At 36.3% G+C, this 20,925-nt stretch overlaps 3 protein-coding genes across 3 annotated transcripts; 2 read left to right on the top strand and 1 right to left on the bottom strand.

Annotated features, from left to right (window-relative positions):
* Window positions 1-706: 706 nt before the first annotated feature.
* On the top strand, window positions 707-3,578 carry LOC7471727 (UDP-rhamnose/UDP-galactose transporter 1). The gene is made up of 5 exons (XM_002300569.4): window positions 707-1,297; window positions 1,414-1,598; window positions 1,795-1,995; window positions 2,637-2,798; window positions 2,926-3,578. The coding sequence occupies exons 1-5, from the start codon at window positions 1,168-1,170 to the stop codon at window positions 3,283-3,285; spliced, it is 1,038 nt and encodes a 345-aa protein (XP_002300605.1). The 5' UTR covers window positions 707-1,167; the 3' UTR covers window positions 3,286-3,578.
* Window positions 3,579-8,456: 4,878 nt separating this feature from the next.
* On the bottom strand, window positions 8,457-9,417 carry LOC7471728 (indole-3-acetic acid-induced protein ARG7). The gene is made up of 2 exons (XM_002301845.4): window positions 9,318-9,417; window positions 8,457-9,238 (listed from the first exon to the last, which is right to left on the bottom strand). The coding sequence occupies exon 2, from the start codon at window positions 9,060-9,062 to the stop codon at window positions 8,658-8,660; it is 405 nt and encodes a 134-aa protein (XP_002301881.3). The 5' UTR covers window positions 9,063-9,238; window positions 9,318-9,417; the 3' UTR covers window positions 8,457-8,657.
* Window positions 9,418-12,993: 3,576 nt separating this feature from the next.
* On the top strand, window positions 12,994-16,703 carry LOC7471729 (protein MLP1 homolog). The gene is made up of 3 exons (XM_002300570.4): window positions 12,994-14,046; window positions 14,204-14,890; window positions 15,689-16,703. Exons 1-3 carry the CDS (start codon window positions 13,093-13,095, stop codon window positions 16,271-16,273), a joined length of 2,226 nt encoding a protein of 741 aa, XP_002300606.3. The 5' UTR covers window positions 12,994-13,092; the 3' UTR covers window positions 16,274-16,703.
* The last annotated feature ends 4,222 nt before the right edge of the window (window positions 16,704-20,925 follow it).

Below are 20,925 nucleotides of genomic sequence, written 5' to 3' on the forward strand. Positions count from 1 at the left end.
GTGAGGCAGATTGTTCAACACTCAGTTAATGTGCAAGGGCAAAGTCAGAAATGGGATAAGCCTCCTGTAGGATTTCTGAAATGTAACATTGATGCAGACATTCTTGATCAAGGCGTTGCCATGGGTGCTGGTTTTGTAATGAGGAATAATGAGGGAGCTGTGGTTTACTGTGGGTGCTGGAAGATTAGAGGTTCTTTGTCACCAACATTGGCTGAAGCATTGTGTCTCAAGAATGTGCTGCAGTTCATGATTTCTCAGGGGCTGTCAAATGTTGTTATTGAGTCAGATGCAAAAATTGTTGTGGATGGAATAAATGATATTGGTATTAACGATTTTGAGATGGGAATGATATTTGAATATTGCAGAGAGTTAATTAATCAAGGGAATAATTTTGATTTGTAGTGCTAGTGCTAATGCTACATTGTCTATCAAAAAAAAAAAAAATGTAGAGAGTGTTTCTAGTTTTGTATACTAGAATCAAAACCCTGCGTTTATATGTAATGATATTGCGCGCGCTGTTTAATGAAAGTTAATTTCTTTTTTTAAAAAAAAAAGAAAAAAGAAAAAGAAACGGCAAGCTAACCGAAGCGATCTAGCTTTAGAAATAACGATACTATACGACTACATAGGAGGTAGATATTGTAGCCAAGGACATGGATAGTTAGGCAGATAATAAATAATAGTTAATGGCTTAATTAAATAGGAGTTAAAGATTTAATTAAATAAGAGCGAGAGAGGAAGCGTCGATTGGGGATGGTGATTTTCTGAGTGCGTGAAAGTGAAAAAACTGAAGAAAACCATTACTTGTTTGCTTTCTCCACCACCGCATCTAAAACGGACACATAACACACACAGCCTGCCTACCTCTTCCTCTGCTCTTTCCTCCCTCCCTCCCTCCCTTAATTAATATTATTGAACTGAGTCAATGCTAGATCTCCTCCCCTCCTACTAATTGCAGTCCATTCTCTATTGGCGGTTGTTAATTTCCTCTTCTTGACTATTCAAAAGCGAAATCGCCTCGTCTTTTTCCTTGCTGTTTCCTCTTTTTGGTCTCTCCATCCTCTCCTCTCCTCTCCTCTTCTCTCCTGTTATTCTCGTTTTGAGAATTGGGAGATCTGTTTATTAGAATTTCAAAATCTCGAAATTAATTGAGAATAAAATAAAATAATGGAGAGCGAGAACAAGAAGTCGGCCGTGTCGGATGTGGGAGCCTGGGCAATCAACATCATCAGCTCAGTCGGTATTATCATGGCCAATAAGCAGCTCATGTCTGCCAACGGTTATGCTTTCGGCTTTGGTATTATTATAATTATCCCTATCTCTAGATCTCATCATTCAATATCACAGTGATAATCAATAATTGATTGGATTCATCTGTTGAATCAATAAGTAATCGTTTTCTTTGCATTGCAGCCACAACCCTAACGGGCTTCCACTTTACTGTAACGGCTCTTGTCGGCCTCGTTTCAAATGCTACTGGTCTCTCTGTATCAAAGCACGTCCCTATGTGGGAGCTCCTCTGGTTCTCCGTTGTTGCCAATGTCTCCATCACTGGCATGAACTTGAGTCTCATGCTTAACTCTGTCGGATTCTACCAAGTATGTTACTTAATTAACTGAATTTTATTTTTATTGTTATTCTCAACCCAACAACTAATCAGATCTGCTTGATTTTTTGCATTTATCTTTTTATTTAACACTCTAGAGCCTCGCATATTCACACATCTACCATTACTAGTATATTTATCTTTTTTCAACATTGCTAAATTAATCAATTAATTGGTGCATGGCTCAGATTTCTAAGCTCAGCATGATCCCAGTGGTTTGCATAATGGAGTGGATCCTTCACAGTAAACAATACTCCAAGGAAGTCAAGCTATCTGTTCTTGTTGTGGTCATAGGTGTTGGTGTTTGCACTGTCACTGATGTCAAAGTTAATGCCAAAGGTTTTATATGCGCCTGTTTAGCTGTTTTGTCTACCTCTTTGCAACAGATTGTGAGTATTTTTTTAGCATTCCCTTCGCTTTATTATTAAATACCTTGATTCCTTTTTCCCTATAACTCCCATCCTATTCTTCATGCACCCTCTTTTAAAAGCACAAATTCATGACATTTGAACTTCGATGTTTTTTAGATCATGTAAATTATTTTGATTTAGCCTATAACTAGATGCTTCTTGTGGGAAATGAATTCCTGGAATGCACTAGCTTGTGAGATAGAGGTCAAGGATTCTAATGATTAGTAAATAGGGAATCAAAACCTTTTAATTTTTAGATATGTTTAACGTATTGGCTTCGGTTATGATAAAGTGAGAAAGAGGAGCAGGTACATTCTCATGAACAAATATGCATGGGTTGTCTCTAATGCACTGTGGGCTAACAGGAAGAGCTTCAACAAAGGTGGAAATTTTTTTTTGCTTAAGGTTCTGAAAGAAAATATGCACGATGTGCAAGAGTCATAGCCTTCTATATTAACTGTTTTCGAGCCATGATACTGAGTGTACTGATACTGAATGAAGGTGTGGAATGTAGTCTGATGAGCACGATATCAAAGCACATTGTCCCAAAATACAGTGTTACATCTTGATAATGTTTGTGGAACAAATTTTCATTCATTTCATTTTTCTTTGCGGAACAGACTATCGGTTCCTTGCAGAAGAAGTACTCAATTGGATCTTTTGAGCTGCTGAGCAGGACCGCACCAATTCAAGCCGTCTCCCTCCTTATTCTTGGTCCATTCATTGATTACTACCTTAATGGAAAATTCATCACAAACTATAAGTTATCTTCTGGTGCCATTGTAAGCTCATTCTTTATTCCATCCCTATTCTAGTCAATGGATTTCTTTGTGTTTCACAGAATCATTTGTACTCTGGAACAACCCTTGCCAACTTTTTTAAGCTAATAAGCAGTTTGAATTTTTGCAGTTGTTTATAATTCTTTCATGCTCCCTAGCTGTGTTCTGCAATGTGAGCCAGTACCTCTGCATTGGAAGATTCTCAGCTACATCCTTCCAGGTTTTAGGTCACATGAAAACAATCTGCGTTCTCACACTGGGGTGGCTCCTTTTTGACTCTGAGTTGACTTTCAAGAACATTATGGGGATGTTTATTGCAGTTCTTGGTATGGTTGTTTATAGTTGGGCAGTGGAGGCTGAAAAGAGTTTGAATGCCAGGACTACATCATATTCAAAGAACAGTTTGACAGAAGAGGAAATCAGACTTCTGAAGGAGGGAGTGGAAAGCATGCCTCTGAAGGATGTGGAACTTGCAGAGTCCAAGGAGTAGGCCTGCTTGCAATTGGCTGGGAATATAGGTATTTTTATTTGTTTCACTTCAGCATGGTTGGCATCTTTGCCTCATTTATGGCATTGCAAGACCGGTCTCCATCAGCTGACCACCCTCACACATAATCTTAGAAATTGTGTTCTATCTCTGTAAACCATATGTTCTTTTATTAATCATTGCTTTTCATTTAAATTATTTTTTTGTATGTGGAAAGAGATTAGCAGTGGAACCAAGATGTGATGAACTGTAAACTTCATATATACTAGTAAAAGAGCTCTTGGTAAGCAATAGAATTATGTCTTCCGATATAAACCATTTATGTTTTTGCCGGATGTGGTGTCTGGTTGTTCTTTGCCAGAGCTTGAACGAAAGATTGCGACGTAGGAAGTAAAAATATCGTGTCAAACTTGCGTGGATGTATTTACCTATTTGGAGCTCATTCCAGATATTTCATTATCATGCATTACCATTAACGGAGGCGATGTTTTTGTCCTTTCCTTCCCATCCTAAACAGCATATGGATGGATGGAGTTCCAAAATCCCTGTACTGTGACCAATATTCATTAGCGTCCTTGTTGCGTTGCTAGAGTGCTCAGGAATGCATGGATCTGCAACCAAATCCACAGTCATGATTCTCATGAAGTGGTTTGAATCGGTTATCTTAAGTGACTCGGACGTCGGTTATCTTCTTTGCTTTGTATGTTTGTTTCTTTTCGGAGCGGCATCGTAAATTCTCCTGGTACTTGTTGCTGGATTGTATTCTCAGGCGCAGCTACTTTCCGTTGGTTTGCAAGTGAAAGTGTAGGATACTCAAAGTGCACAGAAGTGAAGTCCTGAAATGTTTTGTGAAACTGTGATCATTAAGTCACCTTAAAAATAAAAGACGGTTTTGGTGTGGCTTCTGCTTTGCGTCTTCCGGTCATGTTTCGTGCGGCACGCTTCTCTGTTCTAGTATCGGTACATGGGTCATATACTCATGCGCACATGTATGTATCTATCTTGCCCATGTGCACGCTGGCTAAGCATGTGATGGTAATGGATGATACATCAGCTTTAAGGAATGAAATTGCATGATCATAGCTGGCAGGAAGTCCGGGGCCTCGTGGCATGGTTCCTGCTTTCATGGGAAATCATGTGAAAAGGGTTTCCTTGGTTGCTTTCGCTGATTGTACAATGTAGTGTTGCGCAATCAAACTGTGATTGATTAGTATTTTAGTATATAAAAATAAATGTAAAAGTATCTATTGAAGGGATAGAAATAAAAATATAAAATAAAGGATGTAAATGTGTTTGTCAAAGGGATGAAGACGAAAACAGTATTAGAATGCTTTTCTTTTAAAACAAAAGGTAAATACATCTTCTATTTCTATTATTACAAAAAAATACTAATTGATTTACTGTGCCCCTAGACACACGTCCCTATTCATCGGAGTGGTGTTTCTATGATTTTATCCTTATGGAAAAAAATGAATATGCTTGTAATTGGGGTACAATGGTGTTTTCCAGATAATGTATTTGTCATTTTAATAACTTGGCTCGAACATTTTTTTTAGTACAGTTAAATAATTATTTTATTATTGAGAGCAAAAATATAAAGCTTTTGTAAGGAGACTTTTCAGTCTTTTCTAAAAATCTTACACATAAGTTATGGTCATACTCATAGGAGAAAAATAAAATAAACATGGAAGGAGGGCTTCTATGTCTTTTCCTTTAAAAAACAATGAAATTTCAAAGGTACCCTTAGAATCCAAAAAAAAAAAAATAAGGTTAGTTTCAAGGATATCTTGGTCCTTTTCTTTTGATTTTGTTATTATTTTTTAGTCTGGTTAGGGGTTGTTTGGTAATTTTACATTATTAAATATTATTAAAAAAAAAGTTTGACACGTAATAGTCTTTGTGTCATTCATACGGTGCATGAAGTCCCTTATATTTACCAAAAATCTACTTTCACGACTATATTAGAAGCGATGAGTCGTCTTCTTTCTAGTGATGTGACATGTGTTAACGTTGGAGGTTTGATTAGGTTATTGTGAGTTTTGTTCTTTCTCCTCTTTTTTCTCTCTCATTACCTAGAAATTCACACTTGGCCTTCAAAAAAATAATTGCGTCGTCTGGTTTGTGATTTGATTAATTTTAGCCTTCCTTTGATCATTGTTTACTTGGTTTTTGATGCTTTTAAAAAAAATCAATTTCATCCCTGAGTATTTTATTCAATTTAATTTTTTAATCCAATTTGATCCATCTACTTTTGATTGCTCTATTTCTGTGTTTTATACTTTTCTTGATTATTATTTTTTTGCAATTTTGTGCCTTCCAATTTTATTGTATTTGTTTTCTTAATTTATTTTTTGTTCTTATTTTTTTTATTGCTATATTCTTTTTATTTTTCTGATTTTTTTTCTCAATTTTATCCCTAAACATTTAATTTCATTTGATTTTATGTCCAATTTTGGTTCTCATTCTTTCAATTACTTTTTTATATATATATATTTTCTTACTTCTTTTTTTTTTTTGGTTTTTCAATTCATCCCCTGATTATTTTCTTTCATATTGTTTTTATACCATATTTGGTCTATATTGTTTTGATTTTTAATTGTTTTATGGTTGAATATTTTAATTTGTTATTTTTTGTGGTTACCTTTCAAGATGACAATCTTTTATTGATTTTTTTTTCAAATTCATAATTTGATATTTTATTATTAAGCCATTGGCTTCTTTTTTTGTTCCACTTTCATTTCTATTGCGTGATCCCGATCTCATATCCTGATTAATATGTTAGTTGGGTTAACCATGGTTAACTCAGATTTTTTTTCCTTAATTTTTTAACATTTTTTTTGCAATTTCATTCTTTGATATTAAATTATTGGCTTTTGAGCTATGTGATTTTTTCATATTTCTTTCTGTTGAGTTATCTTGAGTACGAGTTAGTCAAGTTAACCCGAGTTAGCTTGTATTTTCTTACTCATTTCTTTTTATTTGACTTTGGTCTTTCTTGCTAGGTGCTTATTTTGGAAGTCTAATTTTTTTGTATTCCAATCTCATGTCGCAAGTGGTGGGTTAGTCAAGTTAACCCGGGTGAACTCAATTTTTTTCTCATTTTTTTAATGATTTTTTTTAATTTCATCATTTTGCATTAAATTATTTGACCTTGAGCTTTGTTATTTTTTTGCATCTCTTATTGTTTTGTTATTTCGAGAGCAGGTTGGTCAAGCTAACTTAGGTCAATTTGCATTTTCTTTCTCAATATTTTTTTGTTTAACTTCGGTCTTTTTTGTTAAGTCCTTCTTTAGTGATTCTATTTTTTTTTATCTCAATCTCACGTCACAAGTGGCAAGTTAGTCGAGTTAACTTGGGTTGGCTCAAATATTTTTTTCCTCGATTTTTTATGATTTTTTTTTCAATTTTATCTTTTTACATTAAATTATTTTCCCTTAAGCTTTATCATTTTTTCATTTTTTTTTGTTTGGTTATTCTGAGAGCAGGTTGGTAAAGTTAATCCAGTTTAGATCAGGTTTTTTTTATATTTTTTTATTGAACTTCAGTTTTTTTGCCAAGTCCTACTTTTGAAATTCTTTTTTTTTTTTTTATCTTAGTCTCATATCGAGGGTTGTGAGTTTGTCAAGTAAGCCCGAGTTGACTCGGGTTTTCTTGTTCAACGTTATATATATTTTTTTTCATCTTTTAAAATTAGGTTATTAAGTCTTTAACTTTACAATTTCTTTTTGCTTTTTTTTTTACAGGTTTTTTTAATCTCAAATCTCGGGTCATGTTTTAGTAAATTTAACCCGATTTATCTCGGATTATGATCGTTTGAATATTAATTTTTAGCAATGAAAAAATTTGGCCCAACCAACAACGTAGCGCGGGCCATCTATCTAGTTATCCAAAAAACTAATCCCCCTAACGATATTATTGTGCCCTAAGAAACATATTACTATTCTTTACAATAGTGTAATTACTATTTTTCCCCTTGGTCATTTTATCTTTTGCCCTCATTTTAGGGGTAAAGTGGTCTTTTCATCGTGACATAAATGTCTTTTAAGGATTGTGCGGAGTTATTTTGGTAATTATGTTTTTTATGCATGGTAATATTACTAATGTAACATTTGAATAAAATAATTCAATTCCATCTACACAAGCGTTTTCACTATGGATAATCATTCAACTCTTGAACAATCCTTTCTAAAGGAAGGAGTGTATGTATAATAAAATTACTGACATTGCTAGGCGAAGACAGAGACATCGTTGATGTTGCGGAGTTTAGCCTTTGAATTAATTTCAACCAAATCATGATGGGGATCTACTTTGATTCCCCTGTCAGTTATATCAATAGCATTTGAATAAAAATACTTTATTTTGCTCACTATGATATTGCAATTCAATGACCAGCGCAGAAAAAAATAAGAGGGTGGTTGTTGTTGCAGGAAAAAAAAATGCATAACGAAGAATGAGAAATGAGGGAAGGGAGAGAAGGGTCGATCATCAGGTCATAAATTAAATATTATCAACGACATGACCAACATAATTATTCTATCAATAACTTCGTCGGTCGTTCTGTCGGTAAAAATATCACATCACTGTACGATTTGACTTTTATGAATCTCATTGTAATACTCTCTGTAATTCCCTTGGTATATACCGAGAAAATTTTTTCATCGGCATATTTACAAACGTACTTTACCATTGAGTTAATTTTGTTGGTAATGTCGTCTATAAAAGTTATGTGTCACCGTACTGTTTGATTTTTTTTTATTCCTTAGTTTTTCACTGCAATTCCCTTGATATATACCGATAAAAAATTTTATCAGTGTTTACCGATGGATACAGGGAAGGAAGATTATCTCGGTAAAGGTCATCACAATATAATTCGATATTTCCGTTTATATTTGTTAATTTTCTGGTAATGAATGTGGTAATAAACTAACTAGATAGGAAAATACCACTGCACAACCATATTGCATGCTGCCAATGATATAGATTCATATTTGTAAATGTAAAAAAAGGCTAATAATTTACATATATAGATCCATAATTAGAGAGAAATTGGATCAGATTGACAAGCTGTTAATTTTTTCAGTCTAATTTGTTGCGAGATATATATATATGATTTCACTTTTAGGTTAATCACGAAATGTTTGAGAAATTAATTAAGTACTTAGCTATCTAATTAATTTCCAAATTAAAAGGGATATGTATGTATGAAGCAGACCTACAATGAAAATAGAAGACCCTAAAACTTACGGGCCGGCTTGGCCCGTCTTGAGAAGAAAATACATGTAAATTAAAAGAATGGGAAAATGAAAGAATTATATTATCGATGTATATTTATATATGTACCGATCATCAATGAGAATACTGGCAAGGTGGGATATTTAGAAGCGGGGGAGGAGGAGGAGGAAGGGGGGATATTTGTGGTGGGCGGCACTGGAGTGGAAGGTGGAAATGAGATCAGGAAGTTGCATGTAATGTGCTGTGGGATTACCAGTCTTAAGGAGGTGAAGAAGGTATTGGAAGAGATGGATCTCGCAGGCAATCCTTAAAGCCCCATCGTAAGCGTAACCATGCTCCTGTTCAGATAGACGAAGCAGGTCTTCAAATAGAGGATGGTTTAAGAAATGGGCTTCCATCTCAAACCTGCACTGAACATTGTCTTTCCCAACGCACACTCGAACGTGGCCCTCGGGTGGGGGTAGTGCCAGCTGATCTTCAGCTGAGTCGTCTGCGGACGGGAACCCTTTTGCTCCGCAGCACCATAGCTTTCTAACGATTCCACTCATTATAAGTAATCTTAATCAGTCTTGCTTGATTCGATGACTAAAAATCGATTGCTTGCCCTTAATTTCTTGCTCAATCCTTTGATCTTATGCTGTATACTACTACACTTTGATTGATGAAGAAGAAATCGATGACAGTTGAAAGGAACCCAAGGAGAGGATGGCAATTTATAGACGACCTGGCAAATTGAAGGCCAAACTATGAGTGCATGGTCAATATCATAATATAATATAATATAATAAACAAATTAAACACACATGGTATTCAGCCAGCGGTGGAGCTAGCTGAGGTGATCTGGTAATTAATTAGCTTCAGTGTGAAACTGGAAGAGTGGACCTCAACCCAACGACCTATATAATGTGCAATTGCGCATGTATTAATTAATTTGTTTGGTACGTAAACAGAAAGGAAGTGAAGTCCAGCTAGGAACCGCGTAAAGAGCGCGGTGAGAAAATGCACAAGGTATGGTATGGCAATCTTTAATTAATTTGAAACTGCAATGATTATTATTTATAGTTTTTTTCCCTCTTAAGAAAAGCATTTCTTCCATATTCCATTCGTAGCGGTTCACTAATTCATTGAATCTCTATTGGGTCACCCAGGAACGTAAGAAAAAACGACAAAAAAAAAAAGAAAAAAAATATAAGACCACCTCCACTACTCCGCCGGAGACACATCTCAGTCCTATGTACTTTTGTTTTATGAATGCCTTGTCATCCGTGTGTCCAAGTCAAACCCCCCTAAAATTTATTAGGGATGAGCAAAAAAACTAAAAAATTGAATAAACCGAGAAAACCGAGAAAAAAATAACTGAAAAAACCGAACCGAAAAAAAAACCGATTAAACCGATTAAATTTTTTGCAAAAATGTTCGGTTCGGTTCTGTTTCGGTTTCAGAAACCTGAAACCGGAAAAACCTCAACCGAACCGAACCGGTTCGGTTTAAGGGGTACTATAAATACAAAAAAAAATCGCGTTACTTTTCTTAACCCTAGCATCCATACTCCTGCTCCAGCCGTCCTTCTCCTTGCTCCTGAGCCGCTCCCTCAACTCACAATTCACAATTCACAATTTCACATCTGTAACGAAATCAATCCATCTTCATCTTCAAACGTCAGCAGCCACATCCTTCTCCCACCATCTTCATCTTTCCTCTCCCACCATCTTCATCTTCAAACGTCAGCAGCCACATCCTTCTCCCACCATCTTCATCTTTCCTCTCCCACCATCTTCATCTTCAAACGCCAGCCAGCCACATCCTTCTCCCACCATCTTCATCTTCAAACGCCAGTCAGCCACATCCCTCTCCCACCGGCCACCATCTTCATCTTAAAACCTCAGTCAGCCACGTCCCTCTCTCACACGGTCACACCCGATCTTGAATCGTAGGACACACACCACACCGGCTCACCGAACCTCCAGAGTCCAACTCCAGATCCAGTCAGGCAGTCACCTCCCTCTGTCACACCCGACCTTGAATCGTGTCACACCAGGTATGGTTTCTTTTTTCTGTCAATCTTTGTTTTTTTTTTTTTGAACATATGCTCTGTGATTCCGTTTATTTTTTAATAAACTTCTTAAGAAGAAATTTATGACAGACAATGTGTTTTTCTTTGCTGAGAAAGACAATATGTTAATGAATTCGTGTTTTATTAAGGTCATGAGTAGCAATGAAAAAATAATGGAATCTAGATTAATATCGGAATGAGGGTTAATTTAATAAACAAACTCTTGCATGTTAATTTAATATACAAAACGCAGATTGATTGTTCCAAATGCTAAAGCTAACAGCACATCACTGAAAGAAATGGGAAAATGGGAATAATTGGCACTGGTAGTGGTAAAACTTGATCATTACTAAAGAAACCTCTTTGTGCCGTTTTAGCTAGAGATTAGAGATCGAATTCCACTCATACTCTGAGGTGGAGTACTGGTAAAAGATTAGAAAAATTATCTCATTATGTCAATAGCCAGGCGACTGAAGAAGAAAATGATACTAAACAAATGATAAAAACTTGCAATACCAATGCTGTAAATTGGTATTATGAGCCTGATGTTATTACATCAGGGAGAAAAATGCCAACATTAATCCTGCAATGATGCTTACTTCATATGCCAATTCGAGCCTCTCTCCAGCTCTTACAAGCTGCAATGGGAAAAGACAGCTTTCCCGAGAGGCATTTGTTTTAACTATCATTGTTAATCCATTGAAATTGCATGCATAATCACCTTGATCTTGCATTTGGAAGTACATATTAAAAGCATAAGAAACATTGCCATCAATGTCCATTTTGCTGCATGATGATCCATAACCCAAGCTTGTACAAGCAGCCGAAGAGCAAGCATAGCTGATTTCATCTGCTATCATGCTCAAGTTCTTGTTCTCCTCATTAAACACACACCATCGAGGTGACATGTACTGAACTCCCTTTGCTGCTATTAGCATCTTGTCGTTGCCTTTTCCGGATAAATCTATTGGAAACTTTGGCTTTCCATCATAGTAAAAGAGTCCCCAATGTCTCTCAAAATGTCCTGGTGCAATGCTCTTCTGATTCTTGTCAATTAGTGTCTCTCAAAATGTCCTGGTGCAATGCTCTTCTGATTCTTGTCAATTAGGCCAAAAAGATACAATTTCAATTGGCCTGGTCGGAGAGGGGTACCCTTCTTTGCGACCAACTTTTTTAGGAGACCGTCATAGAACTTCTGCGTTAAAAAAATCATTGCTAATCCATTATTATGGTGTGTTGTGTGCTAAAAAAACAGAGAATAATGTTTTTATCTGTGTTAAAAAAGAGGAGGTTCGGTGGATTGTAATTTAACAATTCTGAAAACTGAATTGTTTGTATTATTGTCTATTGAAATTACAAAATACAATCTCAGCACTCAGTAGCATAATTGTTTTTACAACATATCAACCAAAATAAAAGAACTTAACTTGTGAAAATTGTTTGCAATCATCTAACATGTCTAATTTTTTATTTTGTAGAATTTGATGGAAAGTTACATTTAGTAACGGATGATAATTAGTTCAAAAGTTACTTTGATGGTAAAATTCTACTTTTTATTTTTACATATTCTAATTTATTTTATCATGTTATAATTTTAGATCTTGATTTTCAGGTTTTGATGGCAATGGTATTACGGAATCAAAGTGCAATGTTCTTGTCATCTTGATGTGCTTTTTGATTGAGATGATGTGCACAATGAAGATATATATTTTTTGCATGAAGTATTTTATTTTTTATGGCAATGTTATTTGTTGTTTTTTTTAAGTCCTTTTGAAGGCAATGCTTTGTAATTTTAATTTTAATTTTAATTTGGTGTGTGTGTTATTTAAACTTTGATGCATGAGGAGTCCAAACTCCAAAACATAAATATTAGAAAGACTTGCAACATATTAAACATAATATTAGCACTAATAATTTAATATAAATGAATATTTAGTGATAAAAAATATTAAATATATTATAGAATTTTGTAACAAAATTAGATAATATTTACATTAATTACAAGCCCATCAGAAAGCCCATCAGAAAACCCATTAAAAAGCCCAAAAAAAATTAATATAGGTTTTCCGGTTTTTCTATTAAAAAAACCGAACCGAACCGAAACCGGTCGGTTTGAACCGGTTCCGGTTTGAATTTTTAAGTTTTTCAAAATTTGATTTTGATTAGTTTTTTAAATAAAAACCGAACCGAACCGAATTTGCTCACCCCTAAAATTTATCCTTTGAATCCCTTATCGATCATTATTTGGTTTTTCGTCCACCTCTACACAACACAGAGAAGCCTTTAATCAAGCAAGGGCAAGGTCCAGAAGGGCCCATTCATAATGTTACATTTTAGGAGGAAATGAGCCCTTAGAACACTGCACGAGAGAGGGCCGAGCCCACATCTTAAAGCGAATAATAAGAAAGAGATAAGAAGGAAACACACGGCCCAAACACATATCGGTAGAGGAGAGGAGAGTGGACTGTGAAGAGAAGACTGGGTTAAGAAAGAGGAAAGGAATTCTGAATAGTTTTGGGGAAGTAATGGCGATGATGATGGAGGAGGAGGATGGCATGGATTCTCTGTTTGAGGGAATGGTCTTGTTTACACCTCATCAATTCACTGATGAACAACTTCATCGGCAACCTGTTGAAGATCCTCTTAAGCATCCTGAAGAATCTCAATCTGATGATACAGTTAATAATAATAGCAACAATACTTTAGCAGAAGCAGGAGCAGGAGCAGGTGCAGAAGAAGCATCTCATCATCAACAGTTGTCAGAGCCCCTCGATGAGAACCTTTTCTCTTCCTTCCAAACCCTAACCCAGTCCCAGTCCCAGTCCCAATCCCAATCCGATCCAATTTCCCCTTCTCCTACTACTGATCCAACTACTCAGATTTCTTCTACTTCTAGAAAGAAAAGGAGGGCTTCCTTCAGGATCGGCTATGCCAGAGATCGCACCTATCCTCCCGATCTCAACAACCACAATGATGATGATGGCCATGATGCTGATAAGAATGAAGACGATGCCTCTCAATCCCCATCATCTATTGTTGCCAATCCTATTGATACTTCCCTCTCAGATTCACAATTCAAAAATAAGAAAGATGAAACCTTGTCCCAATTTGACCACCTTAAGTCCCAGATTTCTGAGAAGCTAGACGCTGCTCGGCTCTTGATTGCCTCTGTTTCTTCCGCCCGCAAGGATTCCATCTCAAGGAGAAGAAAAGCTGCTGAGGATCTCAATTTAGCATCTGCCAATCACGCCCACTTAGAACACCAGTTGGAGGTTGCTTGTGAGGCCGAAGATTTCGAGACCGCAGAAAGGATTAGCGACAGCCTTGCTGCTGCTGAGAAGGAGAAACAAACTCTACTCCTTGCTCTCAAAGACGCTGAAGCTCACTGTGATACCATCGACTCTAAGATGTACCATGCTCTTGACTCCCAGATTGCTGCTGAGCAAGAATGCGCTTCTCTTCTTCAACATTTCGCTAAGGTCACTACCACATTACTGTTACTTTAAAAAAAGACTCTATTTCTTTTTATCCATTCCATTCTATGTAAATGTTAAACACCTAATAGAACTGCCTTAAGGAAATAATCATCACTGCCCCTGCATATAATGCCTAAATCATCCCTTCCTTTTCTCCTAGGATGCAGAAAATAATGCAGATTTAGTCTTGAAGAATGCACAGATACTTTCTTCAAAAGAAATCGATGATTGGTTTTCATCCTCCCAAGTCTTGGAGGCCAAGAAAATCGAATTAGATATTGAGTCACATTTCATAAATGAAGCACGCTCGCGGGTCAGTGATTCCATCCAGCATTCAGTTGAGGACGATAGGAATGAGAAAGAAATTCTCTGTAAGAAAAAGGACGTGCTCACTAAGGAACTCGACCATCTTCTCGATTTAGTCAAACAGAAGGAAATGGAGATAGATGAGAATGATACTAGAATCAAAGCAGTTGATGAGAGGATTGCTGTTGTGGTCTCTGATTTCAAGGAGATTCAATCAAGCATTAATGCAAAGTTTGATGACTTGCAATCACGCCTTTCTCAGATGCATCTGCAGAGTGAAGCATTATCGACAAAAAGAAAGGAAATCGATAGGTTCCTTACTGAAGAGGAAGAACGTGGGGCTAAGCTAAGGGAATTAGTCAGGGTTTCAAAAGATGAAGCAAAAGTCTACCAAGAAGTTGTTGTGCTGAGAAAAAGCCTCAAGTCGTCCATTTTGAAATCCAGGGAAGAAAAGTTGAGGCTGGCAAAGACCGAGGAGGAGCTTACCTTGGATGTACAGATGCTCCAACAGGAAGTTTCTGCTGCAAGAGGTTCCCTGCAGGTGGGTTTTACTTTCCAAATGTTTCATGTGTTTTTGTTTCTTTCTTCCAAAAATACATGCAAACAAGTAGATCTCTTTATTTATTTTTTTATTTTGTAAGGGTGTTAAATTTCTGTGCAAGCATGTCTATCTCGCAAAAGATAAATCTTGGGCTTTTCTACTTGAGCAACCTGTGACAATCTAGTCTTTCCAGATTCATGCATTTTTTTTTGTAAATTGAATATGACTAAGTTGTTGAAATATTACAGAAGGTCCCTCTACTAGTCTTGCATGGTTTATCAAGTATAATATAGATGGTTAGAATAAAGATTCTCTTTCTAAAGTGACTTCTTTACTCTGAAAAAACAATACCAAGATTGTTTAGTTCATGAATCTATCCTGGGGAGCCAAACAAAAAATAATCTTCAGAATCATTTTAGCTGATGGGAAAAGTTTGGAATTTATAGGTGTTTACTTGGGCTTAGAGTTGTCTAAGTTAGTATGTTCATGTATCAGAAGAGTGCATGGGCTATGGATCCATACAAAAAGTTATGTTGATGTGTCCAACTCTAGTTTTTCTAAGTAGAAGAGTTTGTCCACATGTATAGATTCCACCTGGCCAGCACTTCATTGCACTTTATTGTTAGTCTTTTCAATTACATTCTCGAAAACTTCAGCCAGAGGAAGTATTTTTCCATGATCAGATATTGACATGTCCAAGCCGATCATTTGCCAATTCAGTTAACTCTATGTTTCAAAATTTTCACTGAAACCATATCATTTATTATAACTCCCCCTCTCTCTCTGTGCTATTTGTAGGAGCTATCGTCAACTAAGTCCAGCATCCAGCAAAATATATCATCCTTAAAGCAGAGAAGTCTATTCATAGATAAAAGAGTCCCAGAGCTGGAGGCAGAAAAGAAAGTTGCTGCTGCTGCGAGAAACTTCAAGGAAGCTGCACGAATAGCTGCTGAGGCGAAGTCATTGGGTGTTGAAAAGGATAGTTTGGAGATTGGCTTGCAAAAGGCCACTTCAGAGCTGAAGAAGCTTGAGGAAGATATTAAAGATACTGTTGACAGATTGCAAACTACTGAGGGACTGATATTATCCAAGGAAAAGGAGGTTGCAATGGCTAGATTCCAGAGGTTGCTTTTAATTTCTGGTGCTGCCACAGCAGAAAGATTTGCTGCTTTAGAGCGGGGCGACACTAAAGAAGCTAACCTCCTACTTGCGGAGGCTGAGGCAGCAAATGATGAAGCAAAAAAACTTCAACCAACATACAATTTTAAAGAAGAAGAATTTTTAATACCTAAACAGTTCATCCCTGTGGAGCTTGTATCCAATCTTGGGAGGAAGCAGTTAGCAGAATTGGCAGCTTCCGCTCATTTTCCAGCATCACAATGACTAGAACCAGAGTGAAATTGATTTGAAGATGACCAAACCAAGAATTATTGGAGAACCAATAGCATCCAAATCATGTGATTTCGAAACAGTTTCAGAAATTGCATTGCAAGGGACTACTGTGATTTTGATCATAATGTTGATATTTTCTCTAGAATTTTCCTGAGCCATGGATGACAAACATCAATTACAGTTTTGGTGATCAAAAGTTTGGCAGCAAGATCCATCCTATTCTTTGACATCTTGCCATGTGAGGACTTGTCACCTTTGGTAAGCCATAAATACAGAGCCTTATGTTGAATTATATTTTATTGCTCTTTGTAATTATCTTTTTGTCCGTGTCCTTTGATATATGTTTTCTAAACAGAATCATTTCCTGTGCGGTTGAATTTCATGTTGTTGAGAATATTTTACAAGGTTGATCTTTATCACACTTCTATCCTGTTTTTATGTCAACTACATACTATAATCACTTAATCTGACTACAAAAACCAATAAGTTTCATGTTTCCAGAGAAGGTTGTGAATCAACCAAGGGAGGAAACAAACTTCACCATGCAAAATGTTAGAATTTATGTATGTGCTATTAGAAATTTGTGTTTGAAAGAAAGCTATAGGTCTAGACATTTTGTTAATTTGGGGTGGTTTGACCATAGCTTACATATCAGATACATGTTAAAATTGAGGTCAATTCTATGATTTGGGTTGGATTTGTCTTGCTGGGGGCTGATACTACCTTGAAACTTAGTGCCTTTGATTTGAGCATTGCTTTGAAAGTTCCAATGGATCAGTTGACCCTATGCCTAATGCAGTAGGAGTAACAAATTTACCTGATTTATAAGGCCTGTGGAAGCATTGATTTGTATTGTGTAATCTGCACACTTAATTCTTGGTTGATTCCAAAGCTAAGGCTTCACAAAACATGACTCCAGCTTTAAATGCCTATGTATGAAACACACGTGCACACACGTACGCACTCCGGAAAAATTAAAATAGCTTCAGGGGTTAGTTTAAAATGATCATGCGTGAGCTATGCATGTCATACATAAAAGGAAATTCTTGTTTGTTTTGAAGTTAAAATTTAGAAATACTCTGCTAGTGAACTCAAAAAAGCCTGATTGTAACTGCATCAGCATGTGGAAATCACTGCATGGATGCTGAAAATAAGGAGATTGTCCTTTCATATTAGTCTGCTAGGTCGTTGTATCTGATTCTTGTTTGAAGGGCTTGGTGTAAATTATTTTTGAATGATTCAAAAATGTTGTGCAACTAGTCTGAAGGTGAGGTTCCTTCATACCATAAAACATAGTTTGAAGATAAAAGCTGTTAGCATAAACATAAAAACAAGGACCTCCTTCCGCAAAAATATTCGTCGAGTAAATTGCAGCATACACACTCATGATATCGTTAGATTGGCTTTTAGATTGGAAAAGGATGGTGTTAAATTATCATTTTTTATTTTATTTTTTATATTCAATTAATAATTATCATTTATTAAATTCAAATGCAACACAGAACAAGTGGAAAGAGAAGTGCATACTATTTTGGATTTTTTTAGTAATGAAGGCATTGAAAAATCAATGAATTGTTTATACATGTCCTCATCGTCACTCCAGCCATAACCTCTATTAAAAGGTAGCGCTAGATTTTACATCTGAGAACAAGCAAGACTCTTAACTACTTAAAATTCATGATTGTGCATTGTAGCATCAGCTTTTGCTCCATGCTATATGGTGTTAGACGTTTCAAGAAAAGAAACGTGCAATCATGCCTCTTGTTCTTGGAGCACATAAACTACAAAAATTTAGAGAAGAAAGGATAGTCAAAATCAAAGATTTAAAGAGAGGAAAAACTAATAAATGATATCCGGCGCCTTAAATCCCTTCTATGGACCTAACAAATGATAGCTGGACCTGGTAATGGGATGAGATATATTAATTCCATTTAGAGCTAATGAAAAATATTGAGAGTCTGTAGAAGCATTTTGGTCTTGTCCCGGTAAAAAGCTGACATTTATTCTTTACAAAAACATATATAGCCAGCATATAAATGACCTCCTTATTTAGGATGTTGCTGTAATAACTTATAGCCATTTGAATGACCTCCTTGAGCTTATGCAAAACAAACAAATTCATGATATTGTTATAGCCATTCCCCCAGGTATGATTCGAATGACCTCCTTAATACTTAACAGAGCTTATGCAAAACAAACAAATGCATGATACTGTTGACAGTCTCCTTCATTCAGCAAGAGAAAGAATGTCAACCTCTTTACACACAAGCATGTACAGGTGGTTTTAGATTAGAGCTATGGAATTACCTGCCCATTCGCTCCAGCATTCATGCAAGTAGCTCCGCCTACAATACTCAGAATTCCTCCTGCAAATTCAAGACCTGTAAAACCTTTATTGCAAAATCATACACCTAAACAATTGAATCGAAATCCACTTCCAACTCTATAAACCATGGAGACTGCGTTAACACCAATGTACTCATGCATGTTCTGCGAGTAATGAGGGTCATTAGTTAGCTTAGACAAAATCAAATCAATTTGCATCTCTTTCCTAACACCATGACAAACACTTGCACAAAGCTAAATGATGGTCTTATAGCGGCGCACTATAATTATTGCATGTCATGCCATGTATGTTTCACACAACAATAGTTTTATTTTACATGCACAAAGAACATCAGAAAGCACAAGTGCAAGACATGTCACAGCCACATATTCTGGTTCTCTGGAAATATGCTGAGAAGGGTAACAGAAAGACCAATGTTATGGCAAGCAGATGAGGAGAAGTACCTAGCAATACAAGCATGATATAAATTAAGCAAATTGAACCCAACTAACTGACCTTTTACTAGTAATTGTCATATCTAGCTTGCGAAGTATAGGTAGTGCTTGGCTAAGAAAACACAGTTGATGATCCCACTCCCGCACAAACACCAATTCTCTCTCTCTCTCTCTCTCTCACACACACACACACACACACACACACACACATATGTATATATATATACTTCTATTTAACTTTGACGGTAAAGAAACAAACCATTCGACACTGCCATAAAAAGAAAAGAGTATTAAGAGAAACAAACCGACAACACCCATATTTCTGGAAAGTTTTCACATGGCATCAATCTTAATGACATTTTATTAACAGCATTAGTGTATAACAACATTCGATTATGACCACATGATTTCCTCGTATAACAGCATTCGATTAACAGCAAAAGTGTATAACAACAAAAGTTTTCACATGGCTTGCAACTATAGAACGGAACAAGCCACTTTTGGATCTGGATCTTCTCAGCTCGGGTACCGGTCTATCTGCCACGAGCTTGTTGAGGTCGCCGATGGTGTCATCGTCGTTGCACTTCACTCTCAATGGAAAGTCTCTCGATGGAAAAGTTAGAAGATGAGGGTATTTTAGTTTTTTTACGCTGACTCATTGGTCATTAAAAGATTGAACATGGTTATTATTATCTTTGCAGATTAATTTGTACAGTAAAAATACACTCCTGCTCCCAAGATCAACGAAATTTAAACCTGCTGACCAAGAATGTTTTTTACTTTGCATGGACTTGAAAATCAGTAAAATACATCTTTGCCAGTATATAAGACAAAATAGCTTATATGCATGCAGGGGGTAGTTTGGTACTTTCACATTGGTTTATTTATTATTTTCAGGGTTATGAGGGGGCTTTATAGTAATTTAACATTATTTTTAAATATTAAATTCTAAAAAGCTGATGTTGCGTGTTTTCCACGCGTTAATGGCGTCCACGTTTTTTCAATTGTGCGTGCGACGCCACTGTTTGTTCAAAAATAGCCTTCCGTCGTGTCACTGAAAGCGTCGTCACGTGATCTTTCTCCTAGTGTAAAGCGTGTCAGTGGTGGTCTGGTGATTTATTGTCGATGGCCATTAATGCATTGACGTAAGATCCAATAGTGTGTTTGACTATGGCGCTATAGTGTCGTCCACAGTCAAATACTTTGTTGGGTCTAGTTGGGAGGCAGGGCTCAACGCTATTGGCATCTTTTGGAAGTGTTTTGGGTCTGGATTGTAAACCAGACCCAACAACGTTGGGCCCGACCACTAAAGCCAGACCTAGCGGCTTATGGCAGAGAAGGTCACGCCTCCAACCACAATTCTTGACTAAAAACACAGGAGCGTTGGGTCCTGCTAACACCATGACTTAATATCGTTGGGTCCTGCTTAACCCATTAGAGTTTGGTCCTGCCCCAAGCAAGACCTAAGAGTTAAGGGTGTTGCCTTCTCTGCCAAAAGGTATTGGATCTGGCTTGGCAGTCGGACCCAACGCTGAAGCCAGACCTAAAACACTTCTAAAAAGTGCCAAAGCGTTAGGTTCTGCCTCCCAACAAGACCCAACAACCTTAATTTGTTTAATTTTTGAAATAACTTTCGACAAGCCAAACCTATGAAATTTGAGATTTTTTAATTTACTTTAAATTAAATTTTTTTTGATATTTTTGTATTATTTTGTAAATAATTTTTTTAAAAAAAATATATTAAGATTGTGTTTAGCTGCGAAGCGAGACCCAGGAAATCTAACAATTTTAAATTTTTTTCTTTGCTTCAAAATAATTTTATTTTTAAAAAAATATATTGAGATTGTGTTTGGTTGCGAAGC

This window comes from Populus trichocarpa, chromosome 2 (assembly GCF_000002775.5).
Source record: "Populus trichocarpa isolate Nisqually-1 chromosome 2, P.trichocarpa_v4.1, whole genome shotgun sequence".
NCBI lineage: Eukaryota > Viridiplantae > Streptophyta > Magnoliopsida > Malpighiales > Salicaceae > Populus > Populus trichocarpa.

Coding starts and splice junctions, on each gene's coding strand:
- LOC7471727 (XM_002300569.4), top strand. CDS start 1,168: ATGGAGAGCGAGAACAAGAAGTCGGCCGTGTCGGATGTGGGAGCCTGG. Junction 1,599..1,794: donor ACTCTGTCGGATTCTACCAA/GTATGTTACTTA, acceptor TGCATGGCTCAG/ATTTCTAAGCTCAGCATGAT. Junction 2,799..2,925: donor AGTTATCTTCTGGTGCCATT/GTAAGCTCATTC, acceptor GAATTTTTGCAG/TTGTTTATAATTCTTTCATG.
- LOC7471728 (XM_002301845.4), bottom strand. CDS start 9,062: ATGAGTGGAATCGTTAGAAAGCTATGGTGCTGCGGAGCAAAAGGGTTC.
- LOC7471729 (XM_002300570.4), top strand. CDS start 13,093: ATGGCGATGATGATGGAGGAGGAGGATGGCATGGATTCTCTGTTTGAG. Junction 14,047..14,203: donor TTCTTCAACATTTCGCTAAG/GTCACTACCACA, acceptor CTTTTCTCCTAG/GATGCAGAAAATAATGCAGA. Junction 14,891..15,688: donor CTGCAAGAGGTTCCCTGCAG/GTGGGTTTTACT, acceptor TGCTATTTGTAG/GAGCTATCGTCAACTAAGTC.